The sequence below is a fragment of the Dasypus novemcinctus genome, chromosome 5, assembly GCF_030445035.2.
Source record: "Dasypus novemcinctus isolate mDasNov1 chromosome 5, mDasNov1.1.hap2, whole genome shotgun sequence".
Taxonomy (NCBI): domain Eukaryota; kingdom Metazoa; phylum Chordata; class Mammalia; order Cingulata; family Dasypodidae; genus Dasypus; species Dasypus novemcinctus.
Genome location: NC_080677.1, coordinates 114,989,420 through 115,007,514, shown reverse-complemented (window position 1 = coordinate 115,007,514; position 18,095 = coordinate 114,989,420). Strand labels below are relative to the sequence as shown.

Genomic DNA, 18,095 nt, shown 5'->3' with positions numbered 1-18,095 from the left:
CTTCCTTCCTCAGCTCCTTGCTCAGTTGCAGGAGAACAGGGAGACCCAAGCTTTCTCCATTTTAGCATCAATCAAAAAACATTCACTGGGCAACTACAGGGTGGTCAGGCCCATAACTAGGTCCTTTGAGCAATCTCTGCAGACTTAGAAAGCATGCACAGAAAGAAAACTCTTCAGCCAGAAGCAGAGTAGTCAGAGCTAGTAGACCTAACCTCATGAGTAACAGGCAGCGTTTGTGGAGCCAACTCATGCGGGCTTCCGCAGCCAGTTGCTAAATATTCAGAAATTTTGCAAGTCACTTACTAAACAAACAGTAGTTTGAAATTGGCCATGGTAGGAGTATCTTCACTGAGGAAATTGGGAAACACTACAAATCATACCCCATCCCCGCCCCCACCAAGTTGACTTACCAGCACCCCACTGAGGGGTTCCCAAAACGTAAGGCTTTGAGGCAGGCTAGGGGAGTAGTTTTATATGCAGACTGAGGAATCACAATGACCTAAGTTACAATCCCAGGTCCATCACCTACTAGCTAGGTGACTTTGGGCAAGTGACTTAACCCCACTGACACTATTTCTTCATGTGTATATAGCAAACATGTATGGAATACTTACCGTGTGCCTGGTATCAGCACTTTATACATATCGTTTATTCCATACAGCAGTCCTATGAAGAAGAAACTATTATCCCCATTTTACAGAAGAGGAAAACGCAGGCAAAGAGGGATCAAGGAACACAGCCAGGATAACACAGAAGCAGGCAGTCTGGCTCCAGAGCCTGCCCTCTTATCTAATAGCCCTATCCTGTCAGGTAGGGTAGCCAGGAGCCTCAGGCTCTTGAGTACCTGAACTGTTGCTAGTCTGAATGGATATGTACTGTAAGTGCGAAATTCACCTTGGATTTCAAAGACCTGGTGTATATACTAAAAAAAGAATATAAACTATCCCTGTTAATATGTTTATATTGATTACATGTGCAAATGATCATCTTTTGGCTATATTGGATTAAATAAAAGATTAAACAAAATATTATAAAAATTAAATTCCCTGTTTCTTTTGACTTTTTTAATGTGGCTAGTAGAAAATTTTGCATTACATTTGTGGCTTACATTACATTTCTACTGGAGAGTGCTGTTTGTTCTGACATCATAGCTTGGTGGAAATATTAAATTAGTTAATGCAAGGAGAGCCTCGAACATAATAAGTACTAAATAGCTTATTAATATGAGTGAGATCAGCAGTTTCCAAATTTTATAGTCACGTTGTTTTGTTTTTTCAAACCATTTCTTATGACATAAAAGAGGACTTTTTCTGATTGAAGCAGAGGAGATCCTTGGAGACTTCTTTCCGGCAGCCCATTCACCGTGGGTACTGCCTCCACAGGTTCAATAATCTTTTAATGTCCTTTAAGCATTAGCATTTGTATGAGTCAGGATTTTTAGGAAAACAGAATCAACAGGAGATATCTATCAATAGTACGCGATTTTATAAGAGTCTCTCATGTGAGCATGGGTTCCACAGGTAAGCTGCAAACCAGGGTTCCTATGAAAGTCCATTGAAGGTCCTTGATGAGTTTCCGGGAGATGTTAGCTGTCCAAAGACAAGCTGGGAAATTCTCTCTGAGTGTTGAAATCACTTCCCCTTTTAAGGCATTCAACTGATTGGATAAAGCATCACTCATTGCTGACGGCATTGATTACAGACGGCAGTGATCCCTGATTACTGTAAATGTAATCAACTATGTATGCAGTAAAGTCACTGGTGACTAAAGTGCATAAATGCCCTTGTATTACAGTTAGCCTAGTGCTTGCTGGACCAAACAACTGGGCACAATTACCTGGTCAAGTTGACACATTAGCCTAACCATCACAGTCCACCCCTTGTCAACTCAGCAACCATACACAGTAACTTAAATCATACTTAGTATCTAAGTAAAAACAGTAACAGGCATGTATATATAAACATGTCCGCCTAACAACATTCCATTCTCCTACATATAACCAGAAATACAGAAGATCAACAATATAAATTTTTGGCAGTTTAACAGGATCCTTCCCCAAGGGGACCTGGCCTCCTCAGTTAAGGGGCTCTGCATCTGTAAACTGTCTCAAGTCTGGGAATTGATTAAGGGGCTGTGATTCACTGTATCTGTAATTTTGAGTTAGGGATTTGTTTACTCGACCTAGAACTCTTCTTTTTATACAGATCCAGAAGAAATTTAGTAGACTGCCCATCTATTTCACTGCTAGGTACCCCATGATGTATTAGCCAACACCATAACTCTATGTGACTCAGACTATTTTGAGTGCTGCCTTGAATCTGCCTTTCATTGCAGTAGCCAAGGCCACCTTGTCTCTGGTGATACTTGACTTTTACTGGACCAACATCCAATTATCCCCATAATGTTTAAGGATTCTAATTCCATCACAGCCCTCCCTACTGTAATATCTGGACTCCAGAGAAGAGAAAACACAGGGCTCTTCAAGGAAGGAGTTAGTATTAGAAATTTATTCCTCCCAGTTCAGGTGAGAGGTGTGTCCTCTGGACATTCTTGGGGTGGGTGGGCAGCTCTCAAATGGTAAATCCATTCTAGCATTCCAATCTCCCTAAGCCTTTGAATTCCCTCTTCTACTGTATACCACGGCAAATCAGGCATCTCAACCTCAGACATGCTAGGCCATCTTTTGGTCCATGTTTCAATCAGCCACCCAAACAGTTAAAGCACTTTCTTTTTTTGTTTGTTTTTGTTTTTCATTTTTTGTTTTTATTTTTAAAGTTAATACACAAAATGTTACATTAAAGAACATAAGAGGTTCCCATATACCCCACTCCCCACCTCCCACCACCATCATTTTTTTATTATATTTTTTTGAAGATGCATAGATCACAAAAAATGTTACACTAAAAAATATAAGAGGCTCCCATATATGCCTCTCCCCCACTCCACGCCTCCCACATCAACAACCTCTTTCATCATTGTGGCACATTCATTGCATTTGGTGAATATATTTTGGAGCACTGCTGCACCGCATGGGTAATAGTTTACATTGTAGTTTACACTCTCCTCCAGTACATTCCGTGGGTTATGGCAGGATATATAATGTCCAGCATCTGTCCCTGCAATATCATTTAGGACAACTCCAAGTCCCAAAAATGCCCCCACATCACATCTCTTCTTCCCTCTCCCTGCCCTCAGCAACTACTGTGGCCACTTTCTCCGTATCAATGCTACAATTTCTTCCATTACTAGTCACAATAGTTCTATAGCAGAATATCAGTAAGTCCACTCTAATCCATATTTTATTCTTCCATCCTGTAGACCCTGGGATGGTGATGTGCTCTCTACTCTGCATGAGAGGGGGCTTAGATTCCACATGGAAGAGGGATGCAGTTCTCCTGCTTGCAGTAGTAGGCACTCTCAGTTCCCTGGTGTGGTGGTTGACCATCTTCACCTCCCTGTTAGCTGACCTGGGTAAGTGTTAAAGCACTTTCTAATCCTCAAGCTACAGCGTTTGTATTAGTCAGCCAAAGGGGTGCTGATGCAAAATACCAGAAATTGGTTGGTTTTTATAAAGGGTATTTATTTGGGGTAGGAGCTTACAGATACCAGGCCAAAAGCATAAGTTACTTCCCTCACCAAAGTCTATTTTCAAGTGTTGGAACAAAATGGTTGCCTACGTCTATGAGGGTTCAGGCTGCCTGGGTGCCTACGTTCCTGGGGCTTGCTTTTCTCTGAGTTCAAGGTTCCTTTCTTCCTGGGGCTGGCTTCTCTTTCTTCTGCGTGCTGACTTCCCAGGGCTCCAGCTTAAGTCTTCAGTATCAAACTCCAACATCAAAACTCCAACATCAGAAAACTTCAACTCTGTTCTTTGCCATGCCTTTCATCTGTGGGTGGAGACTCAATGCCCTAATCATAACTCAATCATGCCCAGGTACAGATCAGATTACAAGCATAATCCAATATTTCTTTTTGGAATTCATCAATAATATTAAACTGCTATAGCATTGAATCCAGAATTTCTGTTTAGTGGGCCCATATTAATAAATTAATCCTGATTCAACTTTATATTCTTTCCACCATTATCCCATATCCTTAGAATCCATTCCCACACATATTGCCCTGATTTCTCTATATATAAGTTGGAAACTCATGCAGTTCTTTCAGAGTATAGTGTACTTCCTCATGGGTCATACTTTGTATTTCACCTTTGGGGGCTTGTGATTTTAGTCTAGTAATAGGTCTCAAAGACATGAGGGGTGGTGGGGGTGGGTAAGGAGGAAGATTAGAAATGCCTTGCAAGTACTGACCTCAGGGTCATTTTCTTTGCATTTTCTTTGGGTGAGACAGGATTAATCTCCTCAGGCAGGAGTTGGAAGGCAGTTTCCTCAGGGCAGACTGGAGGCTGGGCAGTGCATGCTGGAGTTTGGCTGGTACCTGCCTCAGGGCTGGGCAGAGGTTCAGACTCCCCTGGGGTAGGTCAGAGGCTGGGCAGGGCAGCTTCAGTTTGGCTGGTACCCACCTCAGGACTGGAAAGAGGTCGGGACTCCCTGGGGCAGGCTGGAGGCTAGGTGATACAAGGTTGACAAGGTGTGGTCCCCACAGAGCAGGCCCTCGCAGGCTTATCTGTAACATCTCAGCAGAATTGAGAATTCCAGTGTCCCCACCAATATATTTTTTTAAAGAGATTTTTTTTTTTTAATTTCCCCTTCCCTCCCCCCGCCCCACCTGTTGTCTGCTCTCTGTGTCCATTCGCTGTATGTTCTTCTGCATCTGCTTGTATTGTCAGACAGTACCGGGAAACTGCATCTCTGTTTCATTGCATCATCTTGCTGCATCAGCTCTCTGTGTGTGGAGCCACTCCTGGGTAGGCTGCACTTTTTTCATGCAGGGCAGCTCTCCTTGTGGGACGCACTCTTTGCACATGGGACTCCCCTACGCGGGAGCACCCCTGCGTGGCATTGCACTCCTTGTGCGCAGCAGCACTGCTCATGGACCAGCTCACCACATGGGTATCGAACCGTGGACCCTCCATATGGTAGGTGGACACTTTATCAGTTGAGCCACATCTGCTTCCCACCAATATTATTGTCATCCCCGTATCTCTCCATCCCAATCCTCTGGGTTCCACTCCTTTCCAATCAATGCCTTCACTTTAACTACAGGAACCCTGTGGGGTTGAGATTTTAGTTTCCTTTGTAACTCTGCTACTCATAGGATGTGAGTATGATGAGAGTCTGAGTTTGATTCTCGGACATTTCAAGCCCATGGCTACAGGAGGCAAGATTTTCTTTCAGAGCATAAATAGAAACTTTCACATCATTCATGCGGTGTTTAAAAATTTCAAATTTGAAGCCTTTAACTCATCTCTTTCTTTTGTAACTGTATCCAGAGTACCTAGGAGGAGCCAGCCAACATCATTATACCTTTGACTCCACAAAACTCTGTTAAGGTATTGAAAATACTCTCACCCAGATCCTTGCTTCTTATAAGCGTGAAAGTAGGGGAATGTTATATTTTGGCATATCTTTATTGCCAACTCAGCCCTGGACTGTTAGCAGCCCCTTCATTATTGGAAAGGAAATCATTAGTACCTTGGAGTCCAATTAGAGTAGAGAAACAATTGCAAAACTCCCAGAACCACCTCAGACACCCTATGTTTAAGATTCTGTTCCTCAAGAACCACTCCCAGCTGTAGTAGTCAGGGTTCTCTCGGGAAATAGAATCAACAGGAGATATCTGTCAATAGTATGAGATTTTATAAGACTCTCACGTAACCACGGGGACGCACAAACAGCCTGCAAACCAGGGCTCCAATGAAGGTCCAGTGAAGGTCCCTGATGAGTTTCCGGGAGATGTTGCTGTTTAAAGATAAGCTGGGAAATTCTCTCTGAGTGCTGAAATCACTTCCCCTTTTAAGGCATTCAACTGATTGGATAAAGCCTCACTCAGTGCTGAAGGCAATCTCCCTGATTGATGTAAATATAATCAACTACCTATGCAGTAAAGTCACTGGTGACTAAAGTCCATAAATGTCCTTGTATTACAATTAGCCCAGTGCGTGCTTGACCAACCAACTGGGCACAATTACCTGGCGGAAGTGACACATTAACCTAACCATCACAGCATTACAAGTCTGTACCTTCAGAGGTGAAGAATTGGTATTGGATATAATTAAGGTGTCTGTGGCAGTACTTTCTAAATGGCGGTAGACAACCACTGCCATTTTGCTTGGAAGAATCAGCATGGTTCAGTCCCAGCTCTAGACACTGCTCAGAAAGGCAGACATCATGAATGCCGACAGAGGATGGCAGTGGACCCCTAGATCTCACCACACACGTTCACACTCAGCCCCCACGCACCACGTCACCATGTCATGTCTGCGCCCTCACAACCCGCAAGCTCCCCATCCATCCAGAATCTGGAGAAGGCTCTCGGAGCTGGCTCTAGGCACCGATATTCCTAGGTCTCACTCCAGGGAAGGACAACAAGTGACACCCAGCTGCAGGCACCACAATGATTTTGCTGTCCTAAAGGCAACTCTGGGCTAAATCAGCCCAGTGTCTTCCAGGCAAGGCTCCCAACTCTTCCTCCGGCCCTCGCCCCTGGCTCTGGTGTAGTATGTGTGGACGGGGAGAGCAGCCAACTCTCGGCCAGGCTCTCTAACAAGTTCTGCAAATCTGTTTGTTAAAGAAAAATTCCAGTGGGTGCATCCAACACATGGAACTCAAGTACAGAAATTATATTTATCCGCCCCACTGCCAAGGAGATCACATGCCCCGTGAGTCACTCCAGATGTGCTCAAAAACAGAGCCCGTCTGTGGAAGCCCAGAACCCCAATCCCAGAGAGAGTTGGATTAAGAGAAGGTAGTCACTCCGATCCCACCCAGGGGGCAGCCTTATGCCTCCATCCTTCTGCGGAGGGGAGAAGGCATTTCTGCACTTCCGTAAAGAGAAGGGCGGTAAGAATCATATCGTCTCAAGGGGAGAGACAGTGAAGGCATCTCTGTGGCTATTGGGGTCTCATTGGGCTTGAGACTCAATTTTTAATCTGCTGGACGAGATGTGTTGGAAGACACTACTGCTTCTGCTGCTGTATTACAATGCTCAGGCTACACAGCCCCACAGGTGGAGCAGGGGTGAGTTGGTTTTTATTTATTTGTTTCATGCTTTTTATTCTTTCTTAAATAAAATGAACAATTTGGGAAGGAGTGGGGGAGAAGAAAACTAGAAATTAGAAGCCCTGAACCCTCCTTTTATCTTGTCTGCCTAGTGCTTTATGCTTTTTAATATGTCCCCCCTGGTAGTAGGTGATGAAAAGAATGACAGAAAAAAAGCCAAACCAGATGAGGGAGCTTGGTCATGGCAGAGAACACAGAGGGCATCCCTTTCTGGCCTGCCAGAGCATGCACCTCTTTGCTTCATAAAATGTGGGGTGTCTCCCCTGCCGGCCGTCCACAGGCTACTGCAGCTGGAGCAGACCATCTGGAGAGCAGGTGCTGAGATCTGCTGCTTAAAATGATGGAATTATGGGTGCCGGGATGCAAAGGGCCTGCAACTTGGGGTAGCAGAGCAAGAGGTGGCCAGCTTGGGCTGCCCTGGATGGCAGCCTTGGTGCTGCTTCTGACCACGAGTGGACACATCCTTCCAGCAAGGCAGGGTGGTCCTAGCAGCAGGCGAGGCAAGGGAACCCTGAGCACCCGCTACCCCACCCAGCCCTCTGCCAATCCACTACAGAAAGACAGGGGCTTCGGCAAGGGCTTCTCCTTTCCTGCTGACCTCCCTTCCCTGGGTGGGGGTAGCTCCTCAGAGCTGGGATGGCAGCTTCCTCCAAGCCCCTGTGACTGACTCCGCTTGGCAGACACGGGCAGCACCTCGAGCCAAGGAGAATGTATTACTGTTAGGAAATGAGGGATCGACAGTGCCGTCCACTCCACGCCTATCTGAACTGAAGTCTTTCTACTGCCTCCGGGCTATGGAGGTGTCGCTCCCAGTAAGGACTGGAGGAAGAGAGGGCCTCCTTCAAGCCAGGCCCGCAGGTGTTTCTAGAGCCCTAAAGAGGGCCCTGGTCAGCACTGTGCCATGCCCCCATGCCAGCATAGAGTCTGTGGGGATAGAGTATCGAGGAGCAGATGGGTCTGCAGTGGGAAGGAGCAAGCGCCACAGTACTTATTTGGGGTTTTATTTCCTTGCTTAAAGCCTGAGATTAGGGATCTGCCAAACCTCAGGGCTGAGCTACGAAATGATTGTTGCCCAAAAGTCATTTTCTGAAAACAGCGACACACAAACACACATGCACACACACACCCCTCCCTACACATAAATGTGCACAAAAAATATTGGGGGCCACCCTTGACAGTAGAAACCAAAGAGACCATCGTGTTGTGTCCTGTATGACATTATGTCTGTGTGACGCTTGGGGCACTTTCTTACTGTTTATTAAAAAGGGATGATAATATCCATTCTTCCCAATTCATGGGCTGTTGGGAAGCCAAATGTGATGATATGTCTTGTGTTATGGCTTGCAAGCACTATCACTGAACGTGAGCTACCCTGCAAGGGACTCAGAAGAGTAAAGTTCTGCCTCTAATTTGCTGTGTGATCTCCAGCAAGTCTCTTAACCTCTCTGAGCTTTAATTGGTACAGGTAAAATATTAACAACAATGAAACTTAACTTCTTTGCATTGTTGTGAGAGTTTAATGCAAAAATAAAATAATAAAAATGCTTTGTAAATGATGAAGCACCGAATGAATGTTAGTTATTACTTACCATTTTTGAAAACTGAAAATTTTTCATTAAAGAAATTTGGAGATTCTCCAACAGAGGGGTCTATACATTCTGGGAACAACTGCTTTTACCCCAGCCTCTCATCATTGGAGAAGGTCTGCCTCCAACAAGTTCAAAATCTATACAAAGACACAAAGCCAACACGCCTGAAATAGAGGCCGTAACGAGGCAGCTGATGTTTAGTGCTAGACTGGAGGTCCAAGGCAATATTCAGTCCAAGAGTGATATGGAGATGCTCCAGCCATCATCAAAAGACATCCGCGTGGGTTTGTTTGTTTTTTGTATTTGTAACATTTTTTCCCATTATAAAAGGATTACACAATCCTTTCATCTTGCCATCTTTTCTCTTTTTTTAAAATAGGAGTCACAGTCCATAAATAAAGAGTTTCCAAATGCCTTGTTTTTTCACCTTCATCCTTACCATAACCCCACCCCAGCTCCAGTCCCACCTCCAAGGCAACACTTCCCTTTGGAAACAGCCTGAGAACAACCGCTCCCTAAAGGTCTTCCTCCACCACCCACCCACCCCCTCCCTCCCCACGGGTCCCCTCACCACCACCCTCCAGCCTTCATCCCCCCAGCCCCATGCTCCTACACGTGGAAATACAGACATAAACCCAAAGAGAATAGACCTTGCTCTCAGGACATCCTTTCCCCTGCCATCCTCCCAGCCTGCCCCTAAAAAGCACTCTCTAGGATTTTACTGCGGCAGGCAGCTTTCCGTGCCAGGACAGCCGCTCCAGCCCCCCAGCCCGATGGCTAAGACCCGTGATTCATCTGTGGCCAGCTTGGCCAAACCGGGGAAGCCAGACCGCCACACACACATGGCCCGAGCCCTGGCACCAGGTCCTGCCAGAACACGGGGCGGGAGAGGAGGGCTGGCTAGCCACCCTTTAGGGAAAAAAAAAAAAAATATATATATATATATATATATAAATTAATATAAAGATGTAAATTTAGGCTAATTACATATGAATTGTTTCTTTTTAAATCATTTTAATAAGGGGAAGGACAGCCCCTCATTATTTGGTGGGATTTATATACTTTTCAGGCGTTGGTTCAAGTGTGCGTGTTTGCAGTCAGGAAGGCTCCATGAAGGGAAGGGCTCGTAGTCAGAGCTCAGGAACTACTGACTGACGAACGGAACCAGCATTTACTGAGCACAGCCTCCTCGTAGTCCACCGTAACTCCACGAGGCAGGTCTTGTTCTGACCATTTAAGGGTCTGGAAGGGTAGAACTGGATTCTGACCCCAGGTTTGCCTGACATCAGTCTCACTGTCCTCCTTCCCGCCTCCCCATCCCCTCGGGAGTGCACCCCTGCTCCCTGGCAGCCCCAGGCTCCTTCTGTGGGATGGGCATTCCAGCCGCGGGGCGCCACTCACAGCAGCCCTTTTAGCAGCATGCACTTCTCCCTGTGCCCACCCAGAGGGGCCTAATACACTGAGCCAAGGCCCGGGCTCACTCAGAGTAGAAATGTGCTCCCAAAGGGCTGGCCCAGGAGCAAACCAGCAGATGACATCAGTAGACGCTGGCAAAAGATCGCTTCTAAACCGGGGCTTTTCCTTTCTACACTCACTCTCATTTCCATAGAGGTGTTTCAACTGATTCATTAAAAATACGGTTGTAAGGCTTGATACGGTCTGCAGTTTGAATCCCTTCCAACAAGACTCTCCGGGACCAATGTACGCACAGTTAAGTGGAAACCATGGTTACCCTTCATACTATTCTGTTCTATTGAACATATTTAGGAGATTGGGAAGGAAGGAGGAGATTTTTAGCTCAGATTATACAAAGGTAAAAAGAAGGTCATGCTGCAAAACAAAGAGAGGCTCCTTCATTTGAGAAGTCTCCCGGCTGTATGTCTGGTCAAGAATGGACATGGGCTTGGGGAGACAGGCAGTGTCCTTTTCTCAGATACATTTAAAGTGGACTCTCCCAGGCTAGAACAGGGACTCCTCAGAGATAAGGGGAGGGTGCGGTGGAAACAGAAAGAAACAGTTACTTTCTGATAAGTAGCCAGAAAATGGAACTGCAAATAAATTCTAGAATCACTGTATTAGAAAGAGAAGTATTTAGTGAGCACTGTTATTTAGTGGCAAGGGTAGTCAATGTGTTTCTATGGGATTATTCATCCAATAAGCAGAAATAGGCATGACGCTCAGCACTGGGATACAGAGTGAACAAAACAGACAAAATCCCATGCCCTCATGGAACTGACATTTTAGAAAGTGGACACAGGCAATAAACACACATATACGTAAATGATGTGGGTTTTTTTGCGTGGTGCTAGATGCTATAGAGATGAAGTAGGGATGGAGGACAGTAGTGTAGAGGTTTCTAATTTTAAATAACCACTGAGAAAGTGACTAAAGACCTGAAAAAGATGAGGGAGTCAGCCATGCAGTATCTGGGGGAAGAATATTCCAGGCAGAAGGAAAAGAAATGCAGTAGCACTGTGAGAAGCATGCCTGGTGTGCTCAAGGAGCAGTGAGGAGGCTTGTGGCTAGTGGCATGAACCGGTGGAGAAAGTGAGTTTAGAGAGGTCCAGAAGGTCAAGTCAGGTAGCCATTTAAGATCTTTGGCTTTTACTCTAAGCTGAAAAGCCATTGAGGGTTCTGGGCAGAGGCGAGACATTGTCTGACCCATGTTTTCATTGAATTGCTTTAGTTGCAATGTTAAGACTTGAACAAAGGCAGGGACACTAGTGGAAACAGGGACATCATGAGAAGAGATGCTAAGACTGAGACCAGAGGACTAGCAGGACATGTTGAGAAGCAGCCAGCTTCCAGGTAGATTTTCAAGGCAGAGCCAACAAGATTTGCTGAGTAGAAACAGTAAGTGAAAGAAAGAGAAAAATCAAGGATAATGCCAAGGCTTTTGGCCCGGGTAATTGACAGTACGGAATTACCACTAACTGAAATGGGGAAGACCACAAATGCAGTGTGTGTGTGTGTGTGTGTGTGTGTGTGTGTGTGTGTGTGTGTGCATGTTTGCACAGGCATTGGGGGTGGGAGGATCAGGAGAGGTAGCTATTACAAATCCAAAAGGAGATTCCAGAAGGTTATTGGATATATGGGTCTAGAAGTCTGGCCTGGAAATGTAAAGTTGAAAGTATGGAAGTGAATGGAAGTGAGTATAGCTAGAAAGGAGAAAAGCACCAAAGACAAAGGCCAGGAAACTCCAATATAAAGAGGTACATGAGAAGGAAGAACATTCAGTGGTGTCCTGGAAGTCAGGTGAAGACAGTGGTTCAAGGATAAAAGAATGAGCAACAGTGTCACATACTGCCAATAAATCAAGTCAGAGGAAGCCTAAGAATTGACTCTTGCAATTAGCAACTCATGGGTCATTATGACCTTTATAAAAAAAGTTTCATGGAACAGTATAGGCAAAAGTCTGACTGGGTTCAAAAGAGAAAGGGAAGACAACCTTTTTTAAGAGTTTTGCTATAAAGGGAAGGAAAGAATAGGACTGTAGCTGAAAGAAGGTTTGTTTTATTTTTAAGTTGGAAGAAGTAGGAACAGGTTTTTATGCTGATGTGGAAGATCCAGTAGAGAAGGGGGGAAATGATGTAGAAGGGAAAAGGTTGAATTGCTGTCACAAGGTCTTTATAGAAAGCTTCAAGCCCTCATGGAAAAGTTGGCTTTAGAAAGAATCATGGAAACAATAACAGAGGAGAAATCAGAGTACATGGGCAAGAGGCAGGTAATGAGTTTAAGGAGAGTAGAAGGTGTGAAATAGTCCTCAAAGAAAGAGGGAGAGTGAAAACAATAAGGAAATGTGGGTAACTGTGTAGCAGCATTTAAGGGCCCACTTGAGGTGAGTGACCATGAATTTAAAGAGAGACCACTATACACGGTTGTTTTTCTCCAACCATGTTCAGGTGCACAGGTGTAGGTGTGGAATGGATAAAGTGTTGGATTTTATCAGGATCATGCTTTGGCCAAGCAATTACAAAGGAAAAAAGAGGGAGTGAAGTAGTTGAGGATATATGCAAGAGCATGATCATAAGGGTTGTAATAGTTTGAATTTACTTATTACATTATTATAAACCAAAGTTAGAGATTTTAAAATGTGTGATTAAGAATGTTTTATGCCAACTAAATTGGTGCATTCATAATTAACTACATAGCTCCCTCCTGTAGCTATTCAGAACCCAAGGAAGCCTAGTCCCTGGGTGGATACACCTACAAAAAGCACTGTCCACTCTATCAGTGACAGAGGGCTTTGGAGCCAGCAAGATTTGGACTTTAACATGCTGGCCTAGGATAAGTTTCTTAACCTCCAAATTTCCTCATCTACAATATGGTATGGATGTAAAGCCCCAAACACAACTGGCACAGAGCAGGTGCTCAATGAGCCATAGCTATTATTGTTCCTGTGTGCCACATTTTGATAGCTTTGGTTGGAGGTCTCAATATGTTTCTCAACAGAAGACATGGACGGAACACACCGGAACACATGAAAAATGACTCTCTGGATCTAGTGCCTGGGCCAGCTTAGACATGTGGCATGGCTGATAGCAAGTGAATCACTTGTTCTGTGTTGGTTGGTCCAATGTCTGGTAGATACTCAGTTTTCCCGGATTGCTCATTCGTCCAGGGAGCCTGGGGAAGAGTAGAGTAGCTCTCCGTTTCCCTGCCCCAAGGCCAGTCCATGCATCAGACTTTCACGCTCAGGCTGTCTCTAGGTCAGACACATGGAGAGCCCTTTATGGACACATACACCCCATGAAGAAATAGCTGGAGAGCAGGCTAGGTGTGAAGCTCTGAGTGGAGGAGGGAAACAAATTTGCCCAGCTTTACACTAAGAAAAAGGAAGAAGTCAGAGCGGTTCTGACAAAAATGCCCCGGCAGCCTTCTTGTCCAAGGCTCACTGCTCAAGTGGCACCTAGGATGGAGCCGGATGCTCCTCACCATGTCTTGTCCCCCCGCCCAGCTCCCCCTCCCCTCTCAGAGTGACACAGTCCAATGACTGTCCAGTGGGAAGTCCTCGGATTTCCCTCCTATCAGCCTAACGAGGACTATGCTGCCCAAAGCAGTTTACTGATCCTCACAGTGTTGAGGGAACTGAACTTACAACAACCTCCATAAATTTAGGGGATGGAACAGGAAGGAGAGGAATTGAAAACAGCAAACCTTGAAGGAGCTTCAGGGTTTGGTTTAATTTTGTAACACTGGTTTATTTTTTTTTTAATCCTTTTGAAATAGATTCTGAGCCTATGCTCTGAGCCCAGCCTTACACCAGCTCCAAGGTCACGCATGGGAAGTGTAAAATCCATTCTCTCCCTCCCAGGAGCTGGCAACCCTGATAAAAAGTCTTTAAGGTGTTATATGGCAAGAAGTAAAATGATTAGATGGAATGCAGAAAGTACAAGAAAATAGAGAAGTGGGAAAACCAACAATGGTATATGGTGGAGTTACCAGGAAAGACTTCCTGGGGGGAGACAAGGCTGTTTTTCTAACGATGTGGGTGCAAATCTATTTCAAAGCTTTGGAAATATAAATCTCAGAGTTGGCTGGCCCTTATTTCAGCTATTTGCATTCCTTGCAGGGTTCAGCCTTCCTTATTATGTACAAGAGCATCAGGAGTTGACCATACATTTTATTTTTCACCTGAATGTTTTGAGATTGACTAGACTTAGCTTATTTCTCACCCACTACCTCCAGCATCTCCAGCAGGTATGAGCTCATCCTCTCTGGCTTTGTCCCATTCACAGGAATCAGATCTGGGCCACTATCAAGCCAGGTAGATGTATGCCCCTAGAACTGGCTGCACCTCAACAGCTTAAGCTCAAATAAAAGCCCTCCTGTGCAATGCACAGGGCAAAGCAACTAGAGGTATGTCAGGGGGCGGTACTGCCAGAAGGTGGTAGAACGATGGAGGTGAGAGGCACAGGCAGTGGTCCACCTTGAAGATTCCTGTGCTCTCCACACATAATTTCTGAAGTTGTCTAGAGACTGAAGCTATTTCTAACAATCTTCACCAAACTGTTATTATTTGAAACAATATGAGAAAAAGGGCTGTTGGAAACAAAAAAAAAAATTTCTATTATTAAACTCAGCTCTGAATCAGGAAGCTTTTTCTTCTCAATGCTCGGAGAATTAGAGATTCACCTGGGGTGTACAAGTTACATGGAAGTTGCTATATGCAGAGAAATAAATGAGAGGAGAAAGTCCAGGTCTAGGGTTTTGGCAAGCCATATCCCACCGTGGGTAACTTCCCGGGAGGCAGCCATCCAACGACTGAATACAGGAAGCAGAAAGGACTCCGTGCCCATGACATTCCCTCCCTATTCCCTTAACCTACTGGGGGATGAGTTATTTTAAGAGAACCATACATTCAATTTCTCAATAAGAGAAGTCCTAGGAGAAGAATTAAAGCATCAAATTCCCCTCAGAGCCTATTCTGAGAAAGGGGTTTCATCTATTCCAAACATGGTGAGAAGAAAAGAAGTATATGCAGAAAGAAACAGGCCACACCTTGATCTGGTTCTGGTTTCATCTCCTACTAAGGAGTATGCTGAGGCAAAGTACACCCCACCTTTTTGCCTCTGCTTGTTACCTCTGAAACACAATGCCCTTGGGTTCTTTGGATGACCTTGTAAGAGTCCATCAGATGGGAGCAAGCTTTGAATTGTTTTCTGGTAGAAGGGCATATTCACTTGGCTGTGGATAACCCAGTGATGCCCATTGTCACCACTGAGGAAGTTTTAAAAAATACTGATGCATACATTCTATCCCCAGGGGTCCCCATAAATTGATCTGGGGTGTGACCTTGGACATTTGGGTTTTTCCAAGCTCCCAGGTAATTCTAATGTTCAGTCATGGTTGAGAACCACAGGGTTAACTTGAGAATGTATACACAGTCGTGGGCAGTTGCTTCTACACAACCCCAGCTTCAGACTTTCTCTGATTAGGTCAGTGGTTCTCAGTGTTGGCTGCCACTTAGAAGCATCTGGGAAGCTCTTAAAAGCCTTAAGACTCCAGTTGTACCCTAGGCCAATTAAATTACAATCTCTGGGACCAGGCAGCTATAGTTTTGAAAGCTCCTCAGGTAAGCTTCCGCACATCTAGTCAAGGTTGCAAACTAGTGGGGGAGACGCTTCATACTCCTGAGCTTCACCTGAAGCTGCAGGGAGAGGCAATGAATGAACAGAGGTGCAGGCCTGCTCAAGTTCTAAAATCTAGTGGGAAATAGGCTCTTTTCTGACAAAGAGACCAGTTCTTCTAAAATACTGGGCTAGGAAATATTGCTCGGGACTTCATAAGCAACTTCCCTGAATAATGGCCCAGAGAAGCAGAACTGGTCGCTATGCCAGTCAAGTCAGAATTTTGCTCAGCCAACAGCTCCTTCTAGAGAACACACTACCAGGCTCCCCTGGGGCTATAGAATCATTTATTCTAGAACTTGAGGAGCTTACATTTGAGAAGACCATTTATTAAGAAATAACTTACTGAGACAGCAGTACTATATCCCACCAGTTGTTTCTGGAAAGTGGGAGATTTCCACCAGTGAGTTTTTTCAGTAAGTTTCCTTTAAATTGAAGCCTTTTCATTTTTACCCTTTCTGATGGAAATCCCTCTAAAATTCTTTACACAGTTCCCTGCCTTCTTTCACAGAGGACACCAAACACAATTCAGTCTCTCCTTGATGATTCAGAAGTGCCGTTATTACCAACTAGCACAGCCATCATTTATGGTTAAACAAATTGCACAACTCCAGAGGGCGCCTTTCATCTTGTAGTCCTCATAGATTTCTACAGTAATTTTCACAATGTCTGGCAGATTCCAGTCAAGTGTCTTCAAGAAGCAGTAGCCTTTCTCATCAGCTGGCAGCAGGTCTGCCAATCATTTCTGCACATGGCCTTGACACACTGTTGGGGTGGGCAGGCTGTTTGCTCCTGGACTATTATGGGACCAGAAAATCGCAATTTCTAATGACTATTCATATCCTTTGTAATATTTCCCTCTTTCCCTCTTTGTAATATTTCTGTTAGTTCCTAATTCTTGCTTCCCCTGTCCCTAAAGCAGTTCATTCATCTTCCTTGAGCTGTCACTTCTAAATGCAACCACTGAGGAATAATGTTGTCAAGTCATTGACTTTATATTAAATGCATCTCTAAATCAGGCATTGGGGAAGGCCTTGAGGTTGACTACATGCTCCCCTAGAAGGTAGTGTTAAGGTTCTGGGACAACTTCCCTTACTTTGTCACAATCTTGGCTTCTACATTTTGGATGACTGGGGTAGCTAGAAGTCTGATACTATGACTACAGAGGTTGTGGCTAGCTATGAATCAGAACTTCACAGTGATAAAGTGCTAAAATGTGGAATAATATTAGGATACAGTATTATTTGGGAACTCAGGGAGTACTGAGTTTTTTGTTTGCTTACTTCTGTTTTGCATTGTTTTGCTTTGCTTTGTTTTAATATAGATTCTCTAAGGGTGAGACCTGGGCTGATATATTTTTCAAAACGTTCTCAGATTGACTCTGACGAGCAGCCAGGATTGAAAACTTTGGTCTGAAACATTAACATCCAACATGCCTGAGAGCTTTCTGGAATACTTCTGTCATCTGTCCTTCATGTTCACCACCACTTCGGCTGGTCATTTTCAAGTCCAGCTGACTAACCTCAAGGTTAACCCGAGGGAGAAGGCCAGTACACACACAGAAGTCTGGCAAGCTCATTCTTTTGTTTATTTCAGCTGTGCTGTTTCCTGCTGCACATCGGCCAAAGAGATCCTCATCCATTCCATTGAACCTGGTACTGCAGAACTCCCTGGAAGAGGTAGAACTGCTCTATGAGGTAGGCAGAAGGAAGTGACGAATTCAAGTCACCCAAAAGGCAATGTACCTTCTTTGTCTGTTTTGGAGAAGAAGTAACCCAGAGCTCTGAAAATGAGCAGCCTCTGCTACTGTAGAGAATGACCTGGACTAATTTGTGGAGGTCATATAATCCTGCCCTTCCTAAAGTAAAATATTCTTCTTAGCTCATCTCCCTTCCCCCATATGTCAAAACAAGGGAAGATGGCATTGAGAATTCAGTTGAAGCAAAATTAGAGATTTAAGGGTGGGCCATCAGCACTCTTGACAGGCAGGCACCCGTGTGCAGCCATCTTTCCAAGCAAGGCTCTGATGCAGGACACCTGAGATGGGTGCAGCCAAAGCCAAGCTGACTGTCTGAGTGAGATGTGGCTCCATGCCTCTGCATACTGTGACAATACAGCTGTCCCTGGCTTCCCTGCTGGCAGCAGAAAGGCTGGGCCACCCCTAAGGCTCTCTTCCTCTGCCTCTCACATCTCCATCA

The 18,095-nt window shown here is 44.8% G+C and overlaps 1 protein-coding gene across 4 annotated transcripts in view; it reads left to right on the top strand.

Annotated features, from left to right (window-relative positions):
* The window catches only part of FAM180A (family with sequence similarity 180 member A), a 51,357-nt gene that overhangs the window by 28,329 nt on the left and 4,933 nt on the right, over positions 1-18,095 (top strand). For 3 of the 4 annotated variants that reach the window (XM_058297424.1, XM_071215286.1, XM_071215285.1), the window contains 2 exons: positions 3,319-3,471; positions 17,494-17,594. In XM_058297424.1, coding sequence (XP_058153407.1) covers positions 3,319-3,471; positions 17,494-17,594 — 254 coding nt within the window. Of the gene's footprint in view, positions 1-3,318; positions 3,472-6,800; positions 7,137-17,493; positions 17,595-18,095 lie in introns of those variants that run through there. The other variant, XM_004470459.4, reaches the window with a different exon arrangement.